Source organism: Sciurus vulgaris (genome assembly GCF_902686455.1).
Source record: "Sciurus vulgaris genome assembly, chromosome: 8".
NCBI lineage: Eukaryota > Metazoa > Chordata > Mammalia > Rodentia > Sciuridae > Sciurus > Sciurus vulgaris.
Genome location: NC_136468.1, coordinates 139990263 through 140014834, shown reverse-complemented (window position 1 = coordinate 140014834; position 24572 = coordinate 139990263). Strand labels below are relative to the sequence as shown.

The 24572-nt window shown below is 50.6% G+C and overlaps 1 protein-coding gene across 4 annotated transcripts in view; it reads right to left on the bottom strand.

The window, feature by feature from the left end:
- KSR2 (kinase suppressor of ras 2) overlaps window positions 1-20651 on the bottom strand; it is a gene marked incomplete at its 3' end in the record, with an annotated part of 403959 nt that extends 383308 nt beyond the window's left edge. For 2 of the 4 annotated variants that reach the window (XM_079151533.1, XM_079151531.1), the window contains exon 1: window positions 19470-20650. In XM_079151533.1, coding sequence (XP_079007659.1) covers window positions 19470-19649 — 180 coding nt within the window. In that variant the 5' untranslated portion in view covers window positions 19650-20650. Of the gene's footprint in view, window positions 1-19469 lie in introns of all 4 variants that reach the window. The other 2 variants (XM_079151532.1, XM_079151534.1) reach the window with 2 other exon arrangements.
- Between the last annotated feature and the right edge of the window lie 3921 nt (window positions 20652-24572).

The window sequence follows — 24572 nt, the reverse complement described above, 5'->3', positions numbered from 1 at the left end:
AAAACTTCTTGGCTAATAAGCCAAAGATGTCCCCCTGTTGGCTCAGCCAGATTGGGGTTAGGTTTCCATCGCTTGCCACCAGAGGAGGTCGGATGAACGCAACCCGTAAATACGGTCCTTTTCCCCATCCGTCAATACGCAGGTCAAAGCCATCTAGCCGACCGTTCGCCAAGATTCCTAAATATGAGCAGAATCCAAACACAGCTCAGCAGCCGGCGTGAGCCACGGTCTCGTGACTCACCTCCCTGCATTAACCCACGGCCCCTGCAGACTCTTCTCAACCGAGGGCTATGAAGAGGCTGTCGAGACTCAAGCCAGCTCAGGTTACTCCTCCGCTCAAAGCTGTCCAGTAGCCACATTCTGCTTAGTCAAAAATCTTCCCATGGGCCCAAAAGTCCCTAGGATCTGATCCCACTCCACTTCTCGACCCGATCTTTGACACTCCACTTGGGCCACACATAACTTCCCGTTGTTCCTCAGAGACCTCAGGGCCTTTGCACAAGCTGCTGCCTCAGGGATGGCTCCTTCGTTTCCCGATCCTTGAGTCTCTGCTGCGTACTGTGAGTAGGGACTTTTCCCGTCACCCTCACGGACATGTCCCCAGCATCCAGAATCCCGCATGATATGCGGTAGGTGCTCAGTACTGAGAAGTCAGGAGTTGGGAGTGAAGCTGACCCAAGAAAAAGGGAAAGGGGTCTGTGACACCTCATGGGGAGACGAGACAAACATGCCCCAGAGCCCAGGGCGCCCGGGGCTCCTCCTCCACCTGACCCCAGCTTCCCCGGCAGCTGGGCTCCGCTCAGCCTCCTGCTCCTGGTCCCTCCTTGGAGGAGCCCTGCAGCCCCATCCGGACAGACAACCAAGGGTGACTGGTGGTGGAGGCGGTTCTCGTCATGGCTGATCTGATCCAAGGATGGCCAGCCCTCCTGTGCGGGTGGCTCCTGAGGAATTCCGCCCAACTGCAGCGACGTGGGCGGCCCAGCCGTGGGCGACCGACCACAAAGCCAGGGGTCCCCACGTGCTCCCGTCTCCCCGCCTCTTCCCTCCTGGCTTTATTTTCTCTCCCTCTGCCCTCCCCTCCGTGAGGTCCTGCCCATCTACCATTATTATTATTATGGGGTGGCTTGAACTGGCAGTGGTGTCCAGGGACCTACCTCGACCGTAGGGGACCAGACAAGTCATGTTATGTCCTCAAACCACATTTGAGCAGTGGGTAGCAGAATCAGGGAGCTACATTCAGTTTGGCAAACGAGACTGCCTCGTTTCCCCAGGGTGAGGAGAGAGGAGGCAGGAAGAAGATGCCAAGGAACCCAGTTTCCAGAAGGGGAAAATGTGGCCGCCAGTCTCTCTGCCTCCCAAGGGGCCCAAAGCACTCCACCCTGCAGCTGGGCGGGACTCCGGCTGGTCCCTGAATGTCTCCTGCCTCTCTGACCTCAGGGCCTTTGCACATGCTGTTCTCTCTCTCGGGAACCTTCTTTCCTCGCCTCCATCATTCTTCAGAGTTAGCTGTTACCACATCACTCGCTCCACGAGGGAAGGATCCTGCGTTCCAGGACCCAGCGCGGTACCCAACCTGCGACGTACGTTTCTACGATGTAAGGTCCACGTGGGCCGGGCTTCGTTTCTGTTGGTCTCAAACGTCTACTGCATTTAGTCCACGCTAAGTGGATCTGATGAAGGATCGAAGAGACGCTGGAACTGATCCCCCAGGTCCCCTTCAAGCAGACGGCGTCGACGCCTGGGGACTTGTGGCCAGAGCCGGGACTCCTCTCTGGGAGCCGCCTTTAAGCCCAGAAGACCATCACCATCTTCAGTGCCCAACCATCTTGTTCTGAGAGAGCAGAGGTGACAGAAGGGACAGAAGTCGTCGGGAGTAGGTGCCCCAGCCCAGTGAAGGCTGCCATTTGGGTTCGAACAAAAAGAAAAGAAGGTAAAGAGACTTCTTTTCCCGCAGACGGTTTTCCAGGATGTTCTGAGCAAACACCAGCAGAGCTCTCTGCCCTCCGCAGTGGCCGCTGTGAGCGTCCTGTCGTGTGTGAAGAGGGCGACGTGCTGTTTAAGGAAGCAGCTGATCAAGGACCCGCCGACACCATCATGGTAGGCTGGCGATGCTTAAAATACAGCCTCAAACGCACCGGGTGGCCACCGCTGAGCCAGCCCGCTGGGCAAACGTCACAAGACCCACCACGAATCCGTGAGCCAACCTCCCCCGGGATGAGCCAGGCCCCTGCCCCCCTGCACGGACGGGTAGGACTCAGGGGACAAAGAAAATCGGAAGGCGCGGTCACGAAGCCACCGCGTATCAGGTCATGTGGGCACTGGTGGCCATCTGGGCCCCTGCCTCCGCTCCCCACGGGGTGGACACAGACGCACGCCTGTGGGTTCCCGGGCAGGGGACTCCCTCGGTCAGGTCATCACGAGGTGACGTCGGCCTAGGATTAGGTATTGCAATGACACCTGCCAGCCCAGGCCAGGCCAGGAAGGGTCAGCCACACTCCCCACACACCAGCCCTGGATGGCCACTCAGAAATGGCTGCCCTGGGCTCCCCGTGGCCTCACCCAGGAGGCCCCGGAGACACGACTTGGAAAATCTGCCAAGCGGAGTGCCTGCCATCCTGGGGCTCCGGGGGGGCTCGGGGCTGAGTCCTGGGGTCACCCCGACCAGTTTCCTGCTCTGTCAGCCCCTCAGAAGCACCACACCCGCCTCGTCTGTCCAGCCCAGTCCATCCCCGCTGCCTCCCTGTGGGACCGACAACACCCAGAACATTCTGCATCTGGGGCCATCTTGCCCCGTGGACGGGTGATCCCCACGCTGCGCTTGGGCACCCTGCCCTCACCCACCATCCTCCCGGGGACTTCCCGCCTGGCCCCCTAAAGAAACAACTGTGTGAACCCTGGAAATCAGACAGCCTCCGCTGTAAACTCACACCTCTTTCTGATGTCATTTGAGGGGCAGTGTCATCTTAAATCAGGTTCCTAGTCATGGACATGACTTAAACTCTACTTATTTATCTATCTATCAGAGGGGCGGGCACCAGGGGTTGAACCCAGGGGCGCTTCACCACTGAGCCACCTCCCCAGCCCTTTTTTGTATTTTATTTAGAGCCAGGGTCTCACTGAGTTGCTTAGGGCCTCACTTTGGCTGAGGCTGGCTTGGAACTCACGATCCTCCTGCCTCAGCCTCCCACCTGCTGGGATGACAGGCGTGTGCCACCGCGCCCAGCAAACTCTATTTATTTTACCCGAAAGTGGACCTCTTTCAAACCAAGCCCCAGTTCCTTAGCTCACCCCGATAGGCTGATCCACAGAGGCAGAAGGGACGTCGGGGACTTTTACTAAGTCATGGATTTATCTGCCTCACGTTTAACCTCTCGCACGAAGACATAGAGCCACAAGCTTTGGTCTTTTAAACCCTTGGGGAGGGTGATGAATAGATCTGCTCCCGCTAAAGGACCGTGGGGCCAAAGATGAGGGACAGCCCTCACAAGACGGCTGCGTGTCTACTCCCAGGCATATGTCTTTAGGAAACAGCGAGAATGCTTTACAAAGGCTTGGTGTCCAACACAGTCACTAGGGCTGGCCTTACGAGAGTGAAAAGCCAGAAATCACCAAAATCGCTAGAGGGGCTTCCATAATGCCGTGTCTTTATGCGGAGTGTCCCCTGGCCTTCAGAAACTCTACACAAGCAGTCAGGTCTTCAGTCGACTGTTAAGAGGACAAGAGGAGACTACCAAGTCCCTACGGTCACACAGGACACACGTCTACACCAGGAAAACCCCATCAGCCTCCGGAGCAAGGGTTTATAACGCTGGTGTGCAGGTGGAATCCCGAGTGTTCCTTTTCTTTTGATTATATACATATTCTATTTTTTCCAGAGTAAGCATGTTTTGCCTTAAGGGCAATCGATGTCTTCAAATGACCACCGTCTCCGTTTCTGAAGTCATACGAAACGCTTATAAGCTGGCCATCAACCAAGCGCCAGCAAGAGCTCCAGGGAACTGTCCCATGGAACCGTGGTGCACGACCACCCAGCACAGAAAGGGGACTTACAGGTTTTCAAGCTTTTTATTTACAAGCTTAAAGCAGGAGATATTTTTCTTTCATTTGTGGAAGTGCAAAGAACAGTTTCCTCTCCAAGCATCCCCATCCTCTTATCCAAATATGCTCAGAGCAGTGTTATTCACATGAGCTATAAGGTAGAAACAGCCCAAATGTCCACTAACTGATCAAAGGATAAACAGCATGGCTCTAACTAGGCAGTGGAATATTATACATCCATAAAAATGAGTGAAGTATCGATGTATGCTACTAACACAGACAACCCTTGAAGGAATTATGCTGAATGATGGAAGCCAAAGACAAAAGGCCGCATATTGTACAATTTCATTTATATGAAATGTCCAGAACATGAAAAATAATAGCAATTCATGGTTGATAGAGTAACTAGAATTGACTGCTAACAGGTATAAGGTGTTGTGTGTGTGTGTTTTGATAGAAATGCTCTGCAATTAGTAATGGTGGTTGCAAAACACTGACTGTATACTAATAACCATTCAACTGTATGCTTTAAAATGTTCAAAACAATGAAGTTCATGTTATAGAAATTTTCACCCGATTTTTAAAAAACTTATGCAAAAGGAAATCTGAAGTGGCTATATTAGAGTAAGAGAAAATAGTTCTCAGGGCAAAGGAAACAACCAGGGATAACAAGAAACTCATGAAAAAGGGTCAATTCACCAAGAAGATGGAACCATTCTAAATGTAAGTACATGTAATAAAACAGCTCAAAGTACATGAAGCAAAAACTAAGGAGTTGACACTCTGGAAAGCAATATGGAGAGTCCTCCACTAGGAATGGACCCACCATTTGACCCAGCTGTCCCACTCCTTGGTTTATACCCAAAGGACTTAAAATCAGCACACTACAGTGATGCAGCCACATCAATGTTTACAGCAGCTCAACTCACAATAGCTAAACTATGGAACCAACCTAGATGCCCTTCAACAGATGCATGGATAAAGAAACTGTGGTGTATATACACAATGGAATATCACTCAGCCATAAAGAAGAATGAAATCATGGCATTTGCTGGTAAATGGATGCAGTTGGAGAATATCATGTTAAGTGAAATAAACCAAGCATAAAGAAGTACAGGCTGAATGTTTTCTGATATGCAGATGATAATTCACAATAAGGCAGGGTAGTCTGAGGAAGAATAGAGGTGCTTTGGATTAAACAGAGGGGAGTGAAAGGAGGGGAGAGGGTAAGGGGCAGGAGGATAGGAGAATGAATCAGACATTAATGTGTGTATATATGACTACACGACAAGTGTGATTCTACATCATGTACAAGCAGAAGAATGAGAAGGTACACTCCATTTATGTATGATGTGTCAACATGCATTCTACTGTCGTGTATAACTAATTAGAACAATTTTTTTTTTTAAAAAAACTAAGGAGGTTGAAAAGAGACATGGACAAACCCACAGTACTGCAGAAGAGGTTAACACGCCTGTGTGTGGAACAAATGGAGAGAACATCGGCCAGGAGGGAAGGGTCGGGACCACCATCTCTGACGGGTCTAGCTGGCTCGCGGCCCAGGGCACCAGCCACAGCCCAGCCTGATGTTCCAGCCCAGGAACATGTGCCAAGAGGAAACGTGGCTGCAGTAACAAACTTCATACACTTTAAGAGAAGGAAACCCTACAAAATGTGTTCACTGGTCATCACTGAAGCAGAAATCCCATAACAAAAGGATAACGGAAAACACCCAGCATGGGAAAGCACACAGCTCTAAGGAACACACGCATCAGGGGGACCCCGCAAAGCACATCAGAAAGTACCGCCAACTGAAGAACGATGAGAAGGCAGGCGTGAGAATCTGTGGGCTACAGAAGAGCCGCACCTCCAGGACGAGAAGCAGTCACATCGCAAAGGGGAAAAGGTCTCAAATCAAGGCTCTGAGCATCCCCCTGGAGAAAGAGGGAAAGAAGAGCAGAACACGCCCAGAGCGAGCAGAAGAATGGAGAGGAGACCGAAAATCGATGGGACTGAAAACAGAAGAAAAAAGAGAGAAAATAAAAGAAACCAAAACCTGCTTCTATGAAAAAATCAGTGAGGATTATCATCTTCGACCAGACTGGCCAAGGGAAAACAACACACAGGACCAGAATCAAAGAATGAGGGAAGAGACATCACTACCGAGCCCAGAGACACGGAAGGATTAGAAAGAACTACCACAAACAACTCGGTGCATGTAAGTCGACAACTTAAAGTTTAAGTCGACAACTTAAATAAAGTGACTGTCCTTGACAGTCACAAGCTACCAAAATTCACCCAAGAATAAACAGATTACGTAAGTAATCCAGAACGATTAAAGAAATTTAATTTTTAGTTAAAAACTTTACACACACGTGCGCGTGCACACACACACACACACACACAAATTCTAGGCCCAAATACTTTCACTGATGAATTCCAACCAACATATAAAGACTCGATAACACCAATTTCACACAGCAACTTCCAGAAAAGAGAAGTCGAGGGAACATTTCTCGTTATTACACTCGATATGAGATGATTATCATCTTGATACTTAGACAAAATACAAAAGAAAGGAAAGTCACAGATCAATATCCCTCAGGGACATAAACACAAAAATCCTCAATCAACTCCTAACATGAGCCTGAACTGAAACCTCACACCATATACAAAATTCACTCAAAATGTATCACAGATCTAAATGCAAGTGAGTCGAAACAAATAACTCTTATGAGGAAATGCAGGAGAAAAATCATTGTGACCAGCCATTAGGTAGAATTCTTAGGCAGAATACCAAAAAACATGATCCTTTAGAGAAAAAAAATCAATTCAGAGTTCATCGGATCTTAAAAGTTTCACTCGGCCCAAGACACGGTTAAAAGAAAAAGACGATCCACAGGACAGAATGTATTGGAAAAGCTCAGATCTGACCCAGGGCTGTACTCAGGACACGTAAAGAGCGCTCAATCCACAACAGGAAGGAAACAAGCAATCCAATTTTTTTTTTTTCCAAATGGGCAAAAGGCTTGAACAGACACTTCCTCAAAGAGGATATAAGGATGGGAAATAATCCCATTAACTCTATCCAACATCAGCCACTGGGGAAATGCAAACTGAAACCACTACACAGTTATTAAAAATGGCTAAAATAAAAAATGCTGACCAGATCAAGTGCCAGTGAGGATGTGGAGCCTCTGGGTCTCTCAGGTGTTGCTAGCAAAGAGACACAGGGTACAAGCGGGGAAAGAGGTTGGCGGTATTTTATGAACACAAACTTGACCTGTAATCTACCCATTCCGCTCCTGGGTATTATACTCTAGAGAAATTAAAACTTACATTCCTACAAAAAGAAAAAAAAAACTACACACAAATGTTTATAGTCACTCTGTCTACGAGCACCAAACAGCCGAAACAAACAGTACAAAGAACTAAATGGATATGCAAGCTAGTCTGTTCACAAATTGGAAAACTACTCAGCCATCAAAAGGAATGGGGTACGGCCACGTGCAACCACTTGGACAAATCTCAAAGTCAACGTGCTGAGTGAAAGAAGCCCATCTCAATGATTGGGATCACCGTGCTGAATGATTTCAAGCACAGGGTTGGCAGTCGTGGGGACGGGCTAAGGACAGTGAGGAAACAGGAAGGAGTTTTGGGGGGGTAAAAGCAGGGCGCTGTGTCCTAATTGTAGGAATGGTTACACGGATGCATAGGTGAGTGAATCCTCACGGAAATGCATGCTTAAAAAATTCAAAGAGGGCTGGGAAGATAGCTCAGCTGGTTGATAGCTCATTGAACTCAAGCACAAGGCCCTGAGTTCAATCCCCAGCACCGCAAAAAAAAAAAAAAAAATTCAAAGAGTGCATGATGTATAATTTCATCAGGGAAAAAAGTTCTCTGGTGGAAAAAGAATGCAAGATGGGGTTGATTTAAGGGCAAGGCGAGAACCCTGAGGTGGGACTGGATCTAGACAGAGGTTTGAGGTACCCAGGTGGATACATTTGTCAAAATTCAGGGGACATACACCTGAGATCGGTGCTTTTCACTCTGTATTTTATTTCAAAAGAAAAATAGACACTGAATTCTACTGAATGGTGTGTATGAGGAACTGTTTAGAGGGCTGTGTGCTGCTGCCTATGATCTACTCCGAATTCACTGAATACCACGGACTCATGGATGGCAAGGGGGCAGGTGGACGGACAGACAGGAGATAGAGCAAGCACAACGGAACATTAACGGGACCCAGCGGGAGCTGTTCACTGAGAAGTCCCTTCAACGTGGCTGTGTCTTTGAAAGTGTTCATAATAAAAATCAGAAGGGAAATAAAATTATTTAGCATTTGTTTCGATCCCAATTTTTGAATGAATATGGAATGACCCACCAAGCAAAGGTCTCCCTAGGGGGCGCCTCTTGGAGTTGATGGTAAGGAATCTCATCTTTGTAGCGTGGATGGTAAATATTTTGCTTTCGGGAGTTTATCCCGTAACAATGCTTCTCCAAGTCAGATCAGGCTGAAAATAAAAAGTTTTAAGGTAGCCTCTGATTCTGATTGGAGCAATACTCCAGGCAGGAAAGGCAGACAGGAGAAGGTGACTTCACCACCGTCCACAACATCCAGATGCCCCAAATGGCCAAGAAGAGAGCTCAGGCCGAGCAGGGCAGAGCAGGGCTGAAGGTGGCCGTCAAGTTTCAATGGGACACTTGCCAGGGGCCGGGGGGGAGCTTTCAGATGGAGATACAAACTCTTCTCAAGACTATTTCTTCAGCCCACGGAGGAGCTGGCCTCGTTCCCTGCCCTCCAGAGAGCGGAACAGAAGCACGGAAGTCACCAGGGTGCAGACCTGGCTCAACAGGACAGGGCTAACCATCCAGATCAAAAGGCCACTGTGTCCTCTCACAAGGAGAAACAGGTCCGATGGAGAAGGTCAAAGGCTGTGTGATCTCACTAATATGCAGAATCTAGAAAAGTCAGAATCACAGTAACAGAGTAGAAGGGCTGGGGTCGGGAAGGTGGAGGAAATGGAGATGTTGGTTCCAGGGTAACAAACTTATCAAACTCTCAGATGAGTTCCAGGGATCTCATGCACAGCAGGTGACTTGAGTTAATAAAACTATATTGTGTGCTCAAAAGCTGCCGAGAGTAGGTCAGGGACGTTCTCGTCCTGGACACACACAGAGGGAGGATGGGGGGAGTTAACTCCCTGGATCACAAGATCACTCCACACAAGATCGTGCGGCACACCTTACGGTCACCCAATGCATCTGTCAGCGACACCTCCGTAAAGCTGGAAAAGATTCCATTAAATTCTAATGTTTTTTGGAAAAGGCTGTCTCCTGAAAGAACTGGAACAGACATTTCTCCAAGGAAGACAGAGAGTCCATAAGGCGCGTGAGAAGATGCTCTCACGTCGTTTGTCACCAGAGAAACGCAAATCAACCCCCCACGATGAGCTACCACTTCATTCCCACGAGGATGGCTATCCGTTTTAAAAAAATGGAAAACAACCAACGTATCCAAGGATGTAGAGAAACTGGAACCTTTATGGATGTCTGGCGGGAATGTAAGATGGTGTGGTCATTCTTAAAAATTAAAAAAAGCAAAAATAAAATCCCACTCCAAGGCATTTGCCCCAAAGAGGTGAAAGGAGGGACTCAAGCGGAAACTTGTTCACCAAGGTTCACTGCAATTTTCCCCGTAGCCAAAAGGTGGAAACAACCTAAAGGTTCGTTGAGAGACGAATGGATAAATAAGACCCCGACCAGCCATACGATGGTCTCCGATTCAGCCCCAAAGATCAAGGAAGGACGGATACGTGCTGGAACCTTGGGAATACCATGGCAGGAGAAGAAATAAGCCAGACACGGAACAGCACATGTCGTAGGATTCCAGAGAGAAGCCTAGAGCCACCGAGTTCAGAGACAGAATGTAGAAGAGAGGTCACCACGAGCTGGGGAGGCGGGAGGCATTGTGTGCGGGGTACAGAATCTGTTGGGGCTGATGGGAAACTCCTAGGAGCTGCAAGCCGAGATGGTTGCGCAACATGCCAGCGTATTTAAGGCCACTGCGCCGTAAACTTAAAACGTGGTTGAAGTGGTAAGTTTTATGTACATTTTACCATAATACAAGATAGAGCTTTAAAAATGTTGCCTTGTCGGGCTGGGGTTGTGGCTCAGCAGGAGAGCACTCGCCTAACATGAGTGAGGCCCCGGGTTCGATTCTCAGCACCACATAAAAAATAAAATAAAGGTATTGTGTCCGCCTACAACTAAAACAAAATTTTAAAAAATATATATGTTGCCTTGTAAGGTAGTGCTCAGCCCAAATGACCAAGACCCCGCGGGGTGATGGGCAAAGGGAGGGACTACCTAAAGGATGTGCTTTCAGACGCTCAGATACCACAGCTGCTTTGCACATTTTTGTAAATGTCTTTTGTAGTTGTAGATGGGCAGAATGCCTTTACTTTATGTTTTTGTGTGTGTGGCGCTATGGATCGAAGTCAGTGCCTCATGCATGTAGGCAGGCGCTCTGCCAGTGAGCTACAGCCCCAACCCCACCCTGCACCCTTAAGACAAGTCCAGGAGCTGCAAGGCTCAACCCCGTAACTGGTACTTTATTATCCAGTTTAGAGTCATGATAAGCACGTGAGCCTGCCAGGCACGGATAGGAGGCAAAACATCTGGGGACCAATTCAAGACCCAGATCTGTGTCACTTAGGACGCCTGCAGCCTGGTGGGTGTCTCCCTGCCCCGTAGAAGGGGCCTGCTATACGATATTGATCCCGTGTCTCACACAACGGGGGTTCACCATACACCCAAGGATGGCTCCTCGCCACCTGGTCCCGCAGAACACATACCGCCACACAGGGCTGAAGCCATCTAACCCCCCTCACGCCAATCTGCAGGGAAGATGACCATCTGAATCACCAAGGCTAACCATAACTAAGCATTTGCCACGTACCGGGCACTGAACGCAGGATTCCATTTAATGACATAAGAGTCTAGCTTTAGAAGTAAGGAAACTGAGGCTCACGAAGAAGAGACTGGGGGTCCGGGGTTTCTCAGCCTGTGGTCCTGAATGCTGGTCTGAACTGCTTCAAGCACCTTGCCAGATTTTTAGGGACCTGGGCTATTATTTTTGAGTCTTCCTTTCAGTTCTCTACTGGTCCAGGAAAACCGAACACACATCCCTCTTTGGAAAGCGTCCACTGCTTTGGTCAATGGCTGTCTAGTAATTCTAAGGGGACCAGACTTTCAGACTTCATCAAGAACAAGATTTTTGGGGCTGGGGAGATAGCTCAGTCGGTAGAGTGCTTGCCTTATAAGCACAAGGCCCTGGGTTCGATCCCCAGCACCCAAAAAAAAAAAAAAAAAAGAACAAGATTTTTCATGGCAAAACAGAAATTATCTCAATGTTCAAAATCCCATACAAATATATGGTATGCCACCTATCTAATTTAAAATTTCCCAGTAGCCTCAGGGAAAAGAAAACAAGCAACAGGATACAGGTACAATTAATTTGAATACACTTCATTTAACCTAATACGTATAAAATATTATCACTTCAATGCATCAGCTATAAAAAAATTATTAATGAAATATTTTCCATTCTTCATACTAAGACTTCAGAATCTGGCCAGTGTTTGGCACTAACAGCACATTTTGATGAGGACTCCATATGTTTCAGGTGATCGACAGCGACCTGTGGCAGGCGGCCGCCATACTGAGCAGCTCAGATCTAAGGTGTCTCCCTCTCTGTCTCCCCCTGGGTCCCGTCTGTGAAAGTCTACATTGTATCCATCAGTCCTATATTTCAATTCAATAATTTCTACCTATAATAATCACCAGAGAAACATTTTAGGACAATAATATTCCACCAATCTGATTCTCATTAATCTCACAGACATCACCTCTAATCGACCATCTACACGGACCCTGATCTCTTTCTTCCTTCCCTCCCAGGTCACACCAACCTTGGGGAACCCCGTCCCCCGCAGAGCGTCAAACCTCTCTCCATGCCTGGATCTGGGGCAAGTCAGTGACTTTAAACCTCTTGTAAAGCAGGAACGATCACAACTGCGGTGGAGACGCACCAGAGAGACGTTCCAAGCCACACAGGAAGCCGGCAGAAGAAAGTCGGTCTATCCGTTCACTAGTGTCTCCTATTTTTGTCCCATTTCCCCTCCCATCCCCAAGCTTCTCCTTCCCCCTTCTGCTTGTCACATGACTCCTGCCTTCCTCAGCCTCTGAACACCTCTCCTGCTCCCAGACCCAGAGACCAGGCAAGGAGGAAAGCCACACCCTGTCCCTTCTTCCTGACAATTGGGTGGGAGTCCAGAAAATGACCCGTTCTTGGCTGGGGGAGACCCCAGTTTTCTGCCTATCAGCAGGAGAAGAATAACAAATTCTCCAGCAGAATCCACTCCAAATATCAGAGAATCTGAGCGGGCACTGAACCACACGGATATAATGTTTGTCACGAACTCGGATGGTGGGATACCCCGACGCACCTGTGCATGCACACACACGTCCTTTTATGAGAACAAGGCAGAAGGAAGGGGCAAGGTGTTCCCCAACCGGCCACCTTGGACCGAAAAACCAGGCACTCACCTGCCATTTTTCAGGTCCTTTCCGAGCAGCACCGATAAAGCTCCCAAGCTAACCCTCTACAGTCTCTGTCCCTTGCCTGAGCTCTCCAACATCTAAACAGTCAAAAGTTAAGAATATCCCCTCCTGCTGAGGATGTGGGAAAACGGACCCTTAACACTGCCGGCGAAAGGCAATTTGGCAAAATCTATCAGACATCCTGAAACATCCATCCATCCAGCAACTCCACTCGCAGAAACTGAAGGCAAGGGTGAGCCCCAAGGATGTCCACCATCGAATGGTTTAAAATGGGAAAACACGAACAGAACCACCCAACCACAGAGTCCCAGTTACGCTGCATGCCGTCAAAATAACACTTTCCTAATACGAGAACACATGCCTGGGGAAGGTCACATCCCCAGCCTTCTGAGGACCCCAGGCGTGCACGTCCAACCGTCTCCTTGACAAATGGAACCTGCCCATCAGCCCGGGCCCATCACCCAGGTCTTCACATCACAAACAAGAGCACCGCCGTCCACTCAGTTCTCTGGACAGTCCCTGGGAACGATCCTCAGTCCTTTCTTTTCCTTTGCTTTCCCCCCACCCAACTCACGAGCCCTTGAACTTGTGAATCCAGGCACTTGGTACTAAAAAGCGCCCCCGTCGCTGGCTTGGACTCCACGGAAGCTCCCCAGTCGCCGGCCTCCACCCCCCATCCTTACCCTCTGCGGTCTATTTTCCCTGCAGGACCAGATCTTTTAAAAACATACGTCAGAAGAAATAAGAAGCAAAAAAAAAAAAAAAAAACGTACATCAGCAACCTGTTGGGAGGGTCTCAGTCACTGTTAGAATAGGATCTGAGTACGACCAGAGCCCTGTTGTCTCCCACTTGGTCCCTCGCCCCTGCCCCACCCACTCACCCCACTCCAACGCCAGTTCCAATAACATGCCAAGTACATCCCCGCTTGGGACGCTGGCTCCCACCGCTCCCTCTGCTGGCATGCCCCTCCCCGGCTAGTTCACTCTCCTCCCTGCATCTGCGAGCTCCTTCGGTTCTGTTTCACAGCTGGGTACACTGCTACATCAGAGAGTTCCAACGGGTCCCCCTGAATCACGCCTCCTGGAATCCACAGCCCCCCTGACTCTGGGCTGATTCAAGTAACGAGCCCTGGCCAGTGGGATGTGAGCAAAGGCTGCAGATGTCTGCAGACACAGGGGTGAAAGAGGGCTCATGCACTGAGGGCAGACCTCCTACAACACTACTGTTGCCACCAGGTGAGCAACCTGGGCCACCATGCTGCAGAGGCCACCAGGAGGTGACCTGGGACCCCCCCAGCACCTGGACCCTCCAGCCCCAGTCAAGCCACCAGATGGAACAGGACCACATGAGGGACCCAGGCAAGATGAACCAAACTGTAAGCTCCTGACCGAGGCCGCGCAAGCCATCTAGCTGGAGGGCGGCTCGTTCTGTAGCGACAGAAACCAATCCAACAGCCCATCATCAGCTGTGGCAGAGACTACCAGCAATGCAGCACCTTCCGTTTTCTCTTCTTCCCGGGCCGGCAGCTGAACTTCCTTCCTGTCTCCCTTGCAGCGTAGACTCAACTCCTGCCCGGGGAACACACGCAGACCTGGGGGGACGAGGGTTTCAGAGACTCTGTCTTCTCTGCACGTTCTTCCCTTTCTAGACACCAGCAATGAGAACGCGGCAGAATGGAAGGAGCCTGGGACGACAGCCCGGCAGGCAAGAATGGCCGTCCTGAACTCTCTCGTAAGCAAGGAAAAGCCTTCGCCAGATGGGAGCCATTGGGCAGCTGCGGGGCCGCATGTAACGGCTATCCTGCTAACTGTGCAGCTGCTCCCGCCAAGAAGCGGGGCCCAGGTCCCCATCCCCTGCATGCAGGCTGGCCACATGACTCACGGGATGTGACAGCCATATGACTTACATCAACCCACCCGATGCAGTGGAAGTGACATTGCGGGACTTGCAAATCTCAAGACCCCCGTGACTAGGGCTGTTTCGCTGTTGGGACATCAGAGCCAGGAAAGAAACCCAGGCTATTCCACTGGTTGAGGCCACATGGAGGAAGGGGCTCAACTATTCCATCCCCTTGCCTCTCTGCCTCAGGAGTGAGCCCAGGCAAGGCTGGCAGAAGAACAGACCAGCTGAGCACAATCCGCTGAACCACAGAAAATAACACGATGTTATCGTAAGCCGAGTTTCCCAGATGTCGTCCAGTCTGGGGATGACATACTACACAGCAGTCGATGACCGACATGGAACATTCGAAGAACAAAGGTTCACAGATGCAGGGCCCAATGCCCTTGCTGTGCCAGGCTGGGCCACACTTACCCACCCCAACCCCAACTCCACGATTTCCCTCCCCTGGCAATTTGTCGGAAGCAGAGTAGAGCAAAGACCCGCCCCATTTGGCCCACCCTCCAGTCCTATGTCACCTGCTCACCTTTCCCATGGTGTCTGTCCTCACCCCATCTATCCTACAGACCAGGGATTGGCAAGCCACAGAGCCAAATCTGACCTACCACCTATTCTTATAAGGCCCATAAACTAAGAATAACTTTTAGATTTTTAAATGTCAAAAAAGAAAAATAATATCTCATGCCCTGTGAAAATTATATCAAATTCAAATGTCGGGGTCCACATATAAAGCTTTACTGGAAAACCGTTCCCCAGGCCGACTCCACGTGTGCATGCTGTCCATGGCTTGCCAGGCGAGCAGAATCAACTAGCTGTGTAGGGCTCACAAAGCCTAAAATGTTTATTTTTTGGCCCTCAACAGAAAAAGTTCACCAGCCCCCACTGCAGACTGTCTCCAGACAAACCCTGAATCCCTTTTTTTGTACTCCAAAACCTCTGCAGACTTCTGTCTCCTCTCAAAGGGAAGACGCGGGTTGCTGGAACTCCCATCTTTACTCCAGCCCCGAGAGTTAGCGACCTAAATGCTTTGCCTGTGACCCGCCTCAGGCACCCTCCAGTCTGAGCACACCGGCTCTAAGCCGCACCACCAAGGCAGGAGGGCACCTTTCCAAGGTTCACTGCTCGTGTCCAGCAAGCAGGTCCCCTTCTGCTGCCCTCTCAACCCTTCCCATCCTCCACTCCACCCCAAATCCCCAACCAAGAAGCCTTTCAGAAATGCTGTGCCCAGAATTCCCCAGGTGTATGCTAGGGGAGGGAAATCCTCAGGGAGATCCTTGGAAAAGGAAAAACACCGCAGGCTCAGCCTGTCTTGGAAGATAGCCGCACCGGTGGGGCAGATTAAAGGCTCTGAGAAGTCCTGCGGCAGAGATGCCGCTTCCCTTCTGCTTCTCTCAACCTCTCCCCAGCCCCGTAACCACTGAGTCTGTTCTGTCCCCAGAGCACGCGTTGACTGCCAGCACACAGGACAGTGCCTGGAGGGTAGCACGTGTTAAAGAAGAGGGACACCAGCCTCCCGCAGCAGGAGGGTTCTCCAGGGTCTGCTGTGGAAATGTCAGCCAAATGCCTTCTCTGCCTCTGCTCTCGGCTGTCCCCTTCCATGTCCCCGATTCCGCACCACGCCGTGCTTCCCAGGGTCGCCCCCACAACCACTGCTGATGTGGCACCTCCAGGCACCGTGTCCAAGTTGGCGCTAGAAAGGACCTGGAAGTCCCTCCCTGAGAAAGGTGACATCATTCTGTGATGGTCATTTTGCCCAGAATGTTAAACCATGGATCAAAATGTTTCAATCTTAGTTGCCTAAGGATTTGAAAAAGTAGGAAAGCTACACAAAGCTCTAACCACCAAGCTCACACCCTTTCTGTCCCCACGACACCCATTCACGCCTTCTCCTATGCCACATGGACCGGCTTTCTTAGCATCACCAGTGGGTTGGGGAGAAGATTTCCTGGGAAGTCTTGGTTCCCTGAAACCGGAAGTATGAGCCTTTCATCCTTTCACTGGGTCCTCCTCTTTCCGGCTATGACCCCAGATGTGACAATGAAAGAGCAGAGGTCACCTTGGAACCCTAGAGGAAAGGCCATGAGAATCTCCAAAGACGTCGAACCCCCTGAGCCAACGCCAGCAGATCCATCTCTCCAGGCCTCTTACACGAAGGGAAAACTCACATGCTTCGCCACTGCTGTGGGGCTTTGCCTTCCATGAAGCCACACGCTCTCCTAGGGGCCCGTCTGCTGTCTCTGCTATCAACTACCATCCAGTCGTCTTCGCCATCTCACACAGACACGAGGAGCGTCTCCCTACCCACGAAGCGGGCTTCCTGAAGGCCAAGCCCATGCTCTACATTCTTATTTCTACAGGAGTGTAGATGTTGCTCACTATCGAGGTTTTCAGGGATGATCTATTCAATTTCTTACTAATGTCCATGTCTGTGAGCAGGGAGCCATCACCATTAAAAAGCAGAAACACAGCGTCTCTCTCCTAATGGAATGGCATTTATTAAAGAGTGAAATGCAGCTGGGCGCGGTGGCGCATGCCTGTCATTCCAGCGGCTGGGGAGGCTGAGGCAGGAGGATCTCGAGTTCAAAGTCAGTCTCAGCAAAAGCAAGGCGCTAAGCAACTCAGTGAGACCCTGTCTCTAAATAAAATACAAAAATGGGCTGGGGGTGTGGCTCAGTGGCCAAGTGCCCCTGAGTTTAATCCGTGGCCCCCCTCCCCCCCCCCCAAAAAAAAAAAAAAAGATAAAAGAGTAAAATACAGAAACACAGGGACTGTTCTTTAAATGCAGATTCCTGGGCCCTCTCTCCATTCCAACTAGAATTAGAACCTCCAACCTCCAGGGTTACCTGCTGTGGATCTGCAGTTTAATAAGAATCTTTGCATGACTTTGATGTATGACATATGACATAGGATGGAGTAGAAATCTCTGTGGATCCATAAGTGAGTTTGGGTAGGACTTGATCCCCAGTCATCAGCCACCCCCCACCCCCACACACACCAGCCCTGGAGATCTAAGAAGAACTTAGATAAGAACTAAGAACTGGCATAATTGCTCCAGAACAGTCCCTGGGCTCTGTGGACAGAGTGGTTGGCATGCTCGGTGACATCCTGGGACCAGGAAACTACACACAGATGCATTCCCTGTACCTGCACGTCCCCCCCACCACCAGACCAAGGCCTCCATCCCCCAGCTGACAAGGAGAACAGCCCTGTAGACAGGAAGCAATGGAAGTCAGTGTCCACCAAAACAACCACCACCGTCCAGGGAGTTAGCAGGGGATGGAACATGCTGCAGAGAAGGAAGATCTGCAGAAACTTGGCCAGTAAGGTAAAAACTAACTTTGGGGACTCCTGATTTCAGAGGAACAGAGGAGACCTCAGGTGGCCTTTGGGGGCTATTGATTATTAACTGCATGCAATTCTGAACAGAATCTGCGTCGGGCACTCTTCAGACTGAGCCTGGGCCAAAGCAGCCCAGCCTGCTCTCAGGCTCTGAGACAGGCAATATCCAAGCCTCCCTACCCACTCCCCACTCCCCCAATATCCCCTGACATTTATCTTATTTCGTTTCTGAGGATCATGTTCCCAGATGACGGGGACGCGTAGACTTGTACCCTGGGACAGCAAATGTCATATTAAAACACACACACACACACACACACACTCCTCTCTCCAAAGGATGACCTCCTGCCTGTTGACATCCAGCCACATTTACAACATGGAAGCAAAACAAAACCCTCAAACTGAATTAGAAAGGAACCCTCACCCAGGCTACAAGAGGAGAGTCGCAAGATTCAGTAAGGACCCAAGAGTTCAGGCCTTGGTGACAACAGCCAAGACAGGGAAAGCCTCCCCGGGCAGCCCACGCCCACCGCATCAAAGGGGAAACCCCCGCAGCGACCATCCTCAGCAAATGTCAGGAGTTCCCAAATTTAATCAAGCCACATGGACAACGGGTCATTCTGAGGGAAGGGAGTGAGCTAGATCCTTAGAGACCAGGCTTTTTTTTTTTTGAAGGCTCCTGAAACCTTCCTCGGACTAAATGGCCTTCAGAGGGGGAGGGGGATTTCTTTTCTGCCATCTTCTTTATAACTTTGCATCCATCTCCTCCCCCATCCCATCCCTCAAAAAACTGCTTCAAACTCCCCCTCAAGTTCAGTTGGAAAGAATGTTACAACAGGCAAAGATAACTCCGCCTCCCGGACCCCTTTGCACGCAGTCCCACCGAGACCGTAGAGTATTTTCCCAGGCCACCTGTGCGTTCTGGTCCAGGATTATCTTCTTTTTTTACCTATTTAAGGCCTGCAACTACTCACTGCATCACAACATTGTACTGGAAATGGAGAGCTCGGTGGGGATTTATTTTTTCCTGCATCTTGCTTCCTAACAGGTATTATCACTGAGAGGAAAAAAAGAAATAAAAATCCACGGAGCCAAAAGAGGCGAGAAAGGAGGCTGGGAGAAGAGATCTAGAGGTACAGGCAGCCCCATCCTGCTAAGCCCAAACCACCTTTTGACCACCTGCAGAATGCGCAAGGTCACGTGGGTTCTCTGCAGCTCCTTAACATATTACCCAGCGCACAAGCCCCCGTGGCATATAAACAAATCCAGAAGCGGAAAAAAAAAAAAGACAGGACTCCCTCCTCCAAGAGGAAGCGAATGATCATGGTAACAGCCGCAACCGTAATAATAAATAACGACTAACAATTACTACTGCTACTACCACCACCCAGCCAAGCACAGATAACAGCCGCACAGTTCAGGGACCTCCAGCGCAGGCTTTGCAAGAAGATCAATCACAGAACACCAATCCTGCCCACCTGGCTTCCCCATCCCTCCCAACCCCCAACAAACAGAGTCGGAGGGGAAAGGAAGGATAGCTCCCCCCGCCCCCATAGGCGACACCTACCTCCAGGGTCCGGATTTCTTTTTGTGTGAGGTCGTTGGAGGTAGCACATTTGGTCCTAAGCCCTTCCAGGTTGGAGATGCTCAAGTCTATCATGTTTTGTACCAACTCGCACTGCTGTAAGGCTTTTTGCAAACTCAGAGGTTGCTGCTCCTCGCCTTTCGTCATGTTTTCCTCATCCATCGCTTGCTCTGCAAAACCCCTTCCCCTCCTCCTCCTCCTCCCAGAGAGAAAAAAGGGGGGAGGGAGTAGAGGTAGAGGCGGTCTACCCCCTACGCCTCTCCAACCACAGCGACTTCTCGACAATGTCTCATGAAGAAGAAACCCAACATCTCACACAGGGCTGAGGGGGTGGGGGTAGGAGGAGGGGACAAGAGACAAAATTTATTATTTTATTGGGGGGGGGGGGGATCAGGCAATCTCCATGAGAATGTCTCCTCTCTCTTTGAGTCTCTAGTCCCTGAAAAGGAGAGATGCCTTTTCTCAGAAGCAACCAGGTGATGTGATGCTGTCTGGACACTTAGGGAGGAGGAGGGGGAAAAAAGGAGGAGACGGAGGAAGAGGAGGAGGCGAGGAGGAGGAGAAGGAGGAAAATAGCGCTCACTCTTTACACACCGGCTCCGTGAAGGGCAAGATTATATATGTTTGGCTGGCTGGCTTTTATGTCAAAAAAGAGCGCGTCTGCCCCCCTCCCAGTCGCGGTGACACGGCATGGTCCTCCGCTGGGAGCGCTTAGCGCGTTCTCAAGATGCCGTCTGCACTGCTCCCGCGGCTGCGGCGGCTACTGCGGCTGGCTGCTGTCTCCTCCCCGCGCTGCTGCTGCTGCTGCTGCTGCTGCCGCCGCCGGGCTCCGGGGGTGACGGCTGCTGCAATCGCTCCTGCCTCGCTCCACACCGACATCTTGCCTGTCAATCAAAGGGCGGGGGGAGCGAGCGAGCGCCGGCGAGGGATGGAGCGAGCGAGGGACCTGCGGGGAGCGGGTTGGTGGAGAGGCGCCGTGCGCGCAGCCGCCCCAGCCCGGGCCCGGCGCGCCGGGGACCCGCGGGGGGCGGCGGCGGCGGAGCGCGCAGGCTCGCGCACCTGGCCGGGGACGGGCGGCGGGTGGCGCTGGCAGGGGCGCGGGGCGGGGCGCGCCGGGGCCGCGGAGCGCGCGTGGCAGCGTGGAATTACTACGGGGCGGGCGGGCGAGCGGCGGGCGAGCCGCTCGGAGGGCGGTGGAGGTGGCGGGGAGGCTGCGGGAGCGTGGAGGCTGGGCGAGGGGCGGGGAGAGGGACTGGGTGGCGGGGTGGGGGTGGGGGCCACTACGACCGCGTCGCTCTCGCGAGACGAGGCTGGAGTCCTGCTCAGCAGGTGCGCTCGGGCCGGGAGCAGGTGTGCGCCCAACTTTAAACCCCCCGGTGCGTGTTGGAGAGGCGTCGCCGTGAACCTGGGCACGTCCTCTCTGCCCGGCTGGCAGTCTGTGTGTGCACGCCCGCCTTCCTGTCGTTTCTTGTTTGCGGGGGTGAAAAGCAAAACAAACCTGATGAGCTTCCCGGAGCCTCAGGACGCAGCCTCCCTGACCCTACCCTGGCCTGCCCTGGTGGCTGTAGTTGGCCAGGGAAATGGGCTTTGCCTCAGTTCTGATTGTTACTTTGTCCTCTCAGGGCTTCCTTGGTCCCATCGCAGCCTGTTTAACCGACCTTCTATCTGCCAACGGTGGAACCAGAATTAAGACTGGTTATTACATTTTCAGATGGTTGGGAAGACTCAAAAGAATGTTTTGTGACAGGAGAAAGTTATATGAAATTCATTTTTCGACGTGCATCGAGTGTAACTGAAATCCCACCACCCGTGTGTATCGTCTCTAGTTATTTTGCTGAGTGGTTGCAACCGAGTGCGTGGCTCACCACATCTGAAATACTTCCTGTCTGGTTACAGAGAAGGTTGCCAGCCCCTGATTAAATCTGTGTTACATGTCACCTCCGTCCAGACTACACTTCGACCTAATCTTTCCCCGGCTAACTACTTGTCATTCACTGTCAAATCAGATATCATCTGAGAGGCCTCACCTCTCTGACCACCTTATCTGCTAGTATCCCCAACACTCATTGCCCAAAGGATGTATTTGCAATTATTAGTAGCCAGTGCACCTGTTGTCCCAGCTACTTAGGAGGCTGAGGCAGAAGGATTACTTGAACCCAGGAGTTCAAGGTCAGTCTGGGCAATACTCTGCCTCTTTAAAAGCGGTGTGTGTGTGTGTTAAAAAAAAAAAAAAAAAAAAAAAAGTCATCTTTTTATTCCTGTGAACAGAGCCCCATGCCAAGAAACTAGACTTATGTGGCAGTGTGAGACTCAGAATAAATTATCTGAATATCCTACAGGAACCCACTTGAGAAGATCAGCCCACAGGTGACGGCCAGGTTGGGTGGCAAAAATTTAAGACTGCAAGCCATAAGATTTTATAGCTCATACAGAGCTAAGTTAACATTTTCAAAATCTCTCTGCTGCACTTGTGATGTGGTTCAGTGGTAGAGTGTTTTCCTAGCATGCAGAAAGCCCTGGGTTCAATCCTCAGCAATAATAATAATAATTAACAATAACAACTGTCAATAGGAGGTCAAGTGTGTTCTCTAGACTCCCAGTCTTTAGGACCATGAGTTTTATGGATTCCAGTTCTCTGGTACAATGACCTCTCTTTTCATCTATTTTTTTTCATCTTTTTTCTTTGTTTTTCTTAGACATATTAATCATTGTTATTAAAAACCTTTGTCTACCTCCAATACCTTGTTCACCTGTGAGTCTCTTTGTATTGACAGTTTTTCTCTTTGTTCTCAGTGATTTAGTCCTGTCTCTCAGCAGGTCCTGTAACTTATTGAATGCCAGATATTGTGTATGAAAACAAACAAACAAACACACAAACCCTGAGTCTCTAAATGATGCTATCTGGCTCTGCAGAGGGCTCGCCCTATCTCTGCTAGCCAGGTGGCCTGGGGCCTGCTCATCCTAATTCAGCTGGGTGGAGCTGGGCCAAGGCTTACTCAGTTTTGATAACACACCATCTGACTTGGACTCCCACCTCTGAGGACCTTCAGCGTTCACCAGGGCCTCTCTCCCCAGGCCTGAGCACTGTCCCTTGTCTCCAAAGCATGGCAAGACTTTGGAGAACTCTGCTTTGCTTTCCAGGGTCTTTCTGCTTGGCTTCTTAGTCCCTTGCCCTGCACTGTATCAGAAATCACCAGATATCCTGAGGGGGAACCTGACATCTCTGAGGTTCTCATCCCTTCTACAGCTCTCTGAATGAATTTGGCTCTGGATGGTGATGATGATTTGACCAGGCTTTCTAGTTGCGCTCAGAGGAAGTAGAAGTTTAAACAGTGAGAACAGCCACAGGTCAGAGGTCCTCCGTGGGCATAGGACCCATAGGAGTCCCACTTCTGGTAAGAGAAAAACCAAAGCACTTTTCTAGAAACTTCCTTGCAACCAGATTTCACATGATCTGGACTCTACCATTAGACACATTTCAACGGGAAGTGGAAAATGAAGGGGAAGAATCTCTGATGGCAAGTGTGGCAGCCAATGAATACCCCCCACCCCAGGCCCCATCTGCAGCCAGGTGCCCCGCCCCTGTGTAAGTGCCCCCCAGCCCCCCATGTCCATACTGAAAGGCTTGTGTGGAGATCCTATAGGCTTACTAACTGTTAGCACAAAAAAGACCAGGATGGACACAAACCTCACGAATCATCTCAGCTGTTTATTCAGGATCGAGGTTTCACACAGGAACCAGGGATGCAGGGATGAAATGGCACGATGGAGCCACTTTCCTGGTGCAAAACGAGCCCCTGAACAAGGAAAGGGGCGGGGTTTATTTAGGTTATTTTTGAGGGGTGCTCTAGTGAGCTTATCCCTTTGGGCACTCGGGAAACAGGTTTGTGAGATTTTGAAAATTTGTTTTTACAGGGCGGTATTTTTACTTGGAGAGGAATGGGGGATCTGGGGTCGGCGTTCAGTGTTGATCTCTCTCCCTTCAGGGCCGCATCGGACCGTCACTGGGAAAGGATTTATTTGGGGGTTTGGGGAAGGCGCCATGCTTGGGCTTCCTTTCTAGCGATCGTTCTGTCGCTGGGAGGGAATGTGCTGGAAAGCCATCATGTATGCTTTCTTTTTCACTCCCTTTTCTCAGGCCTCACTGTGTTGGGTTTTTTTTTCCATTTTCCATATCTAATACCAACCACCTGTTAGTCTGCTCCGTCCATCACAGCAAAATACTAGGCGGCTTAGACAACAAAAATTTATTTTCTCACGGTTCTGGAGGCTGGAAGTCCAGGATCAGGGTGCTGGTGATGAGGGTCCCCTTCTCGCTGTGTCCTCGCATGCCTGCCCCCCCCACCCCCACCGTCCCCTTCTCTTCTTATAAGTCCTGCTGGTTTGGAGTCCCACCCTTATGACTGCATCTAACCTTAATTACCCTCCAAAACCCTTTCTCTAGATACGTCAGGTGGAGGCTTAGGGCTTCAACATGTGACTTGGGGGTGGGGTGGACCACAATTCACCGCCCCATTAAAGAACTTCTGCTTAAACTGCCTGGAATAGATTGTGTCATTTGGCAGCAAAGAACTGATACTTTCTTATAATTCCCAAATCAGGAAACACTATCAAACCATGTAGAAAATGGCCGGTTGTGGTGGCGCACACCTGTCACCCCAGCGGCTTGGGAGGCTGAGGAAGGAGGCTGGCGAGTTCAAAGCCAGCCTCAGCAAAAGCAAGGCGCTAAGCAACTCAGTGAGACCCTGTCTGTAAATAAAATACAAAATAGGGCTGGGGAGGTGGCTCAGTGGCCAAGTGCCCCGAGTTCAATCCCTGGTATCCCCCTCCTCCCCCCCCCCAAAAAAAAAGGAGAATTGGCCTTTCTGAGAGGGGGGAAAAAAAAGACCTGGGAAGGTCTGGCTAGCTTGGGCAGCTATCCGCTGGAAGAGACGCAGCTGTCCCTCTCAGCTGGGCCGTGGGCTCTCCAGTGCACGGCAGTCCCTCTGACCCTTCCGTTCCTTACAGGCCTGCCTGGCCCATGCAGGCATCTGAGTTGGCTGTCCTTGGCAGAGTCTCTCACGCTGATGAGACCCTCACCAGTTT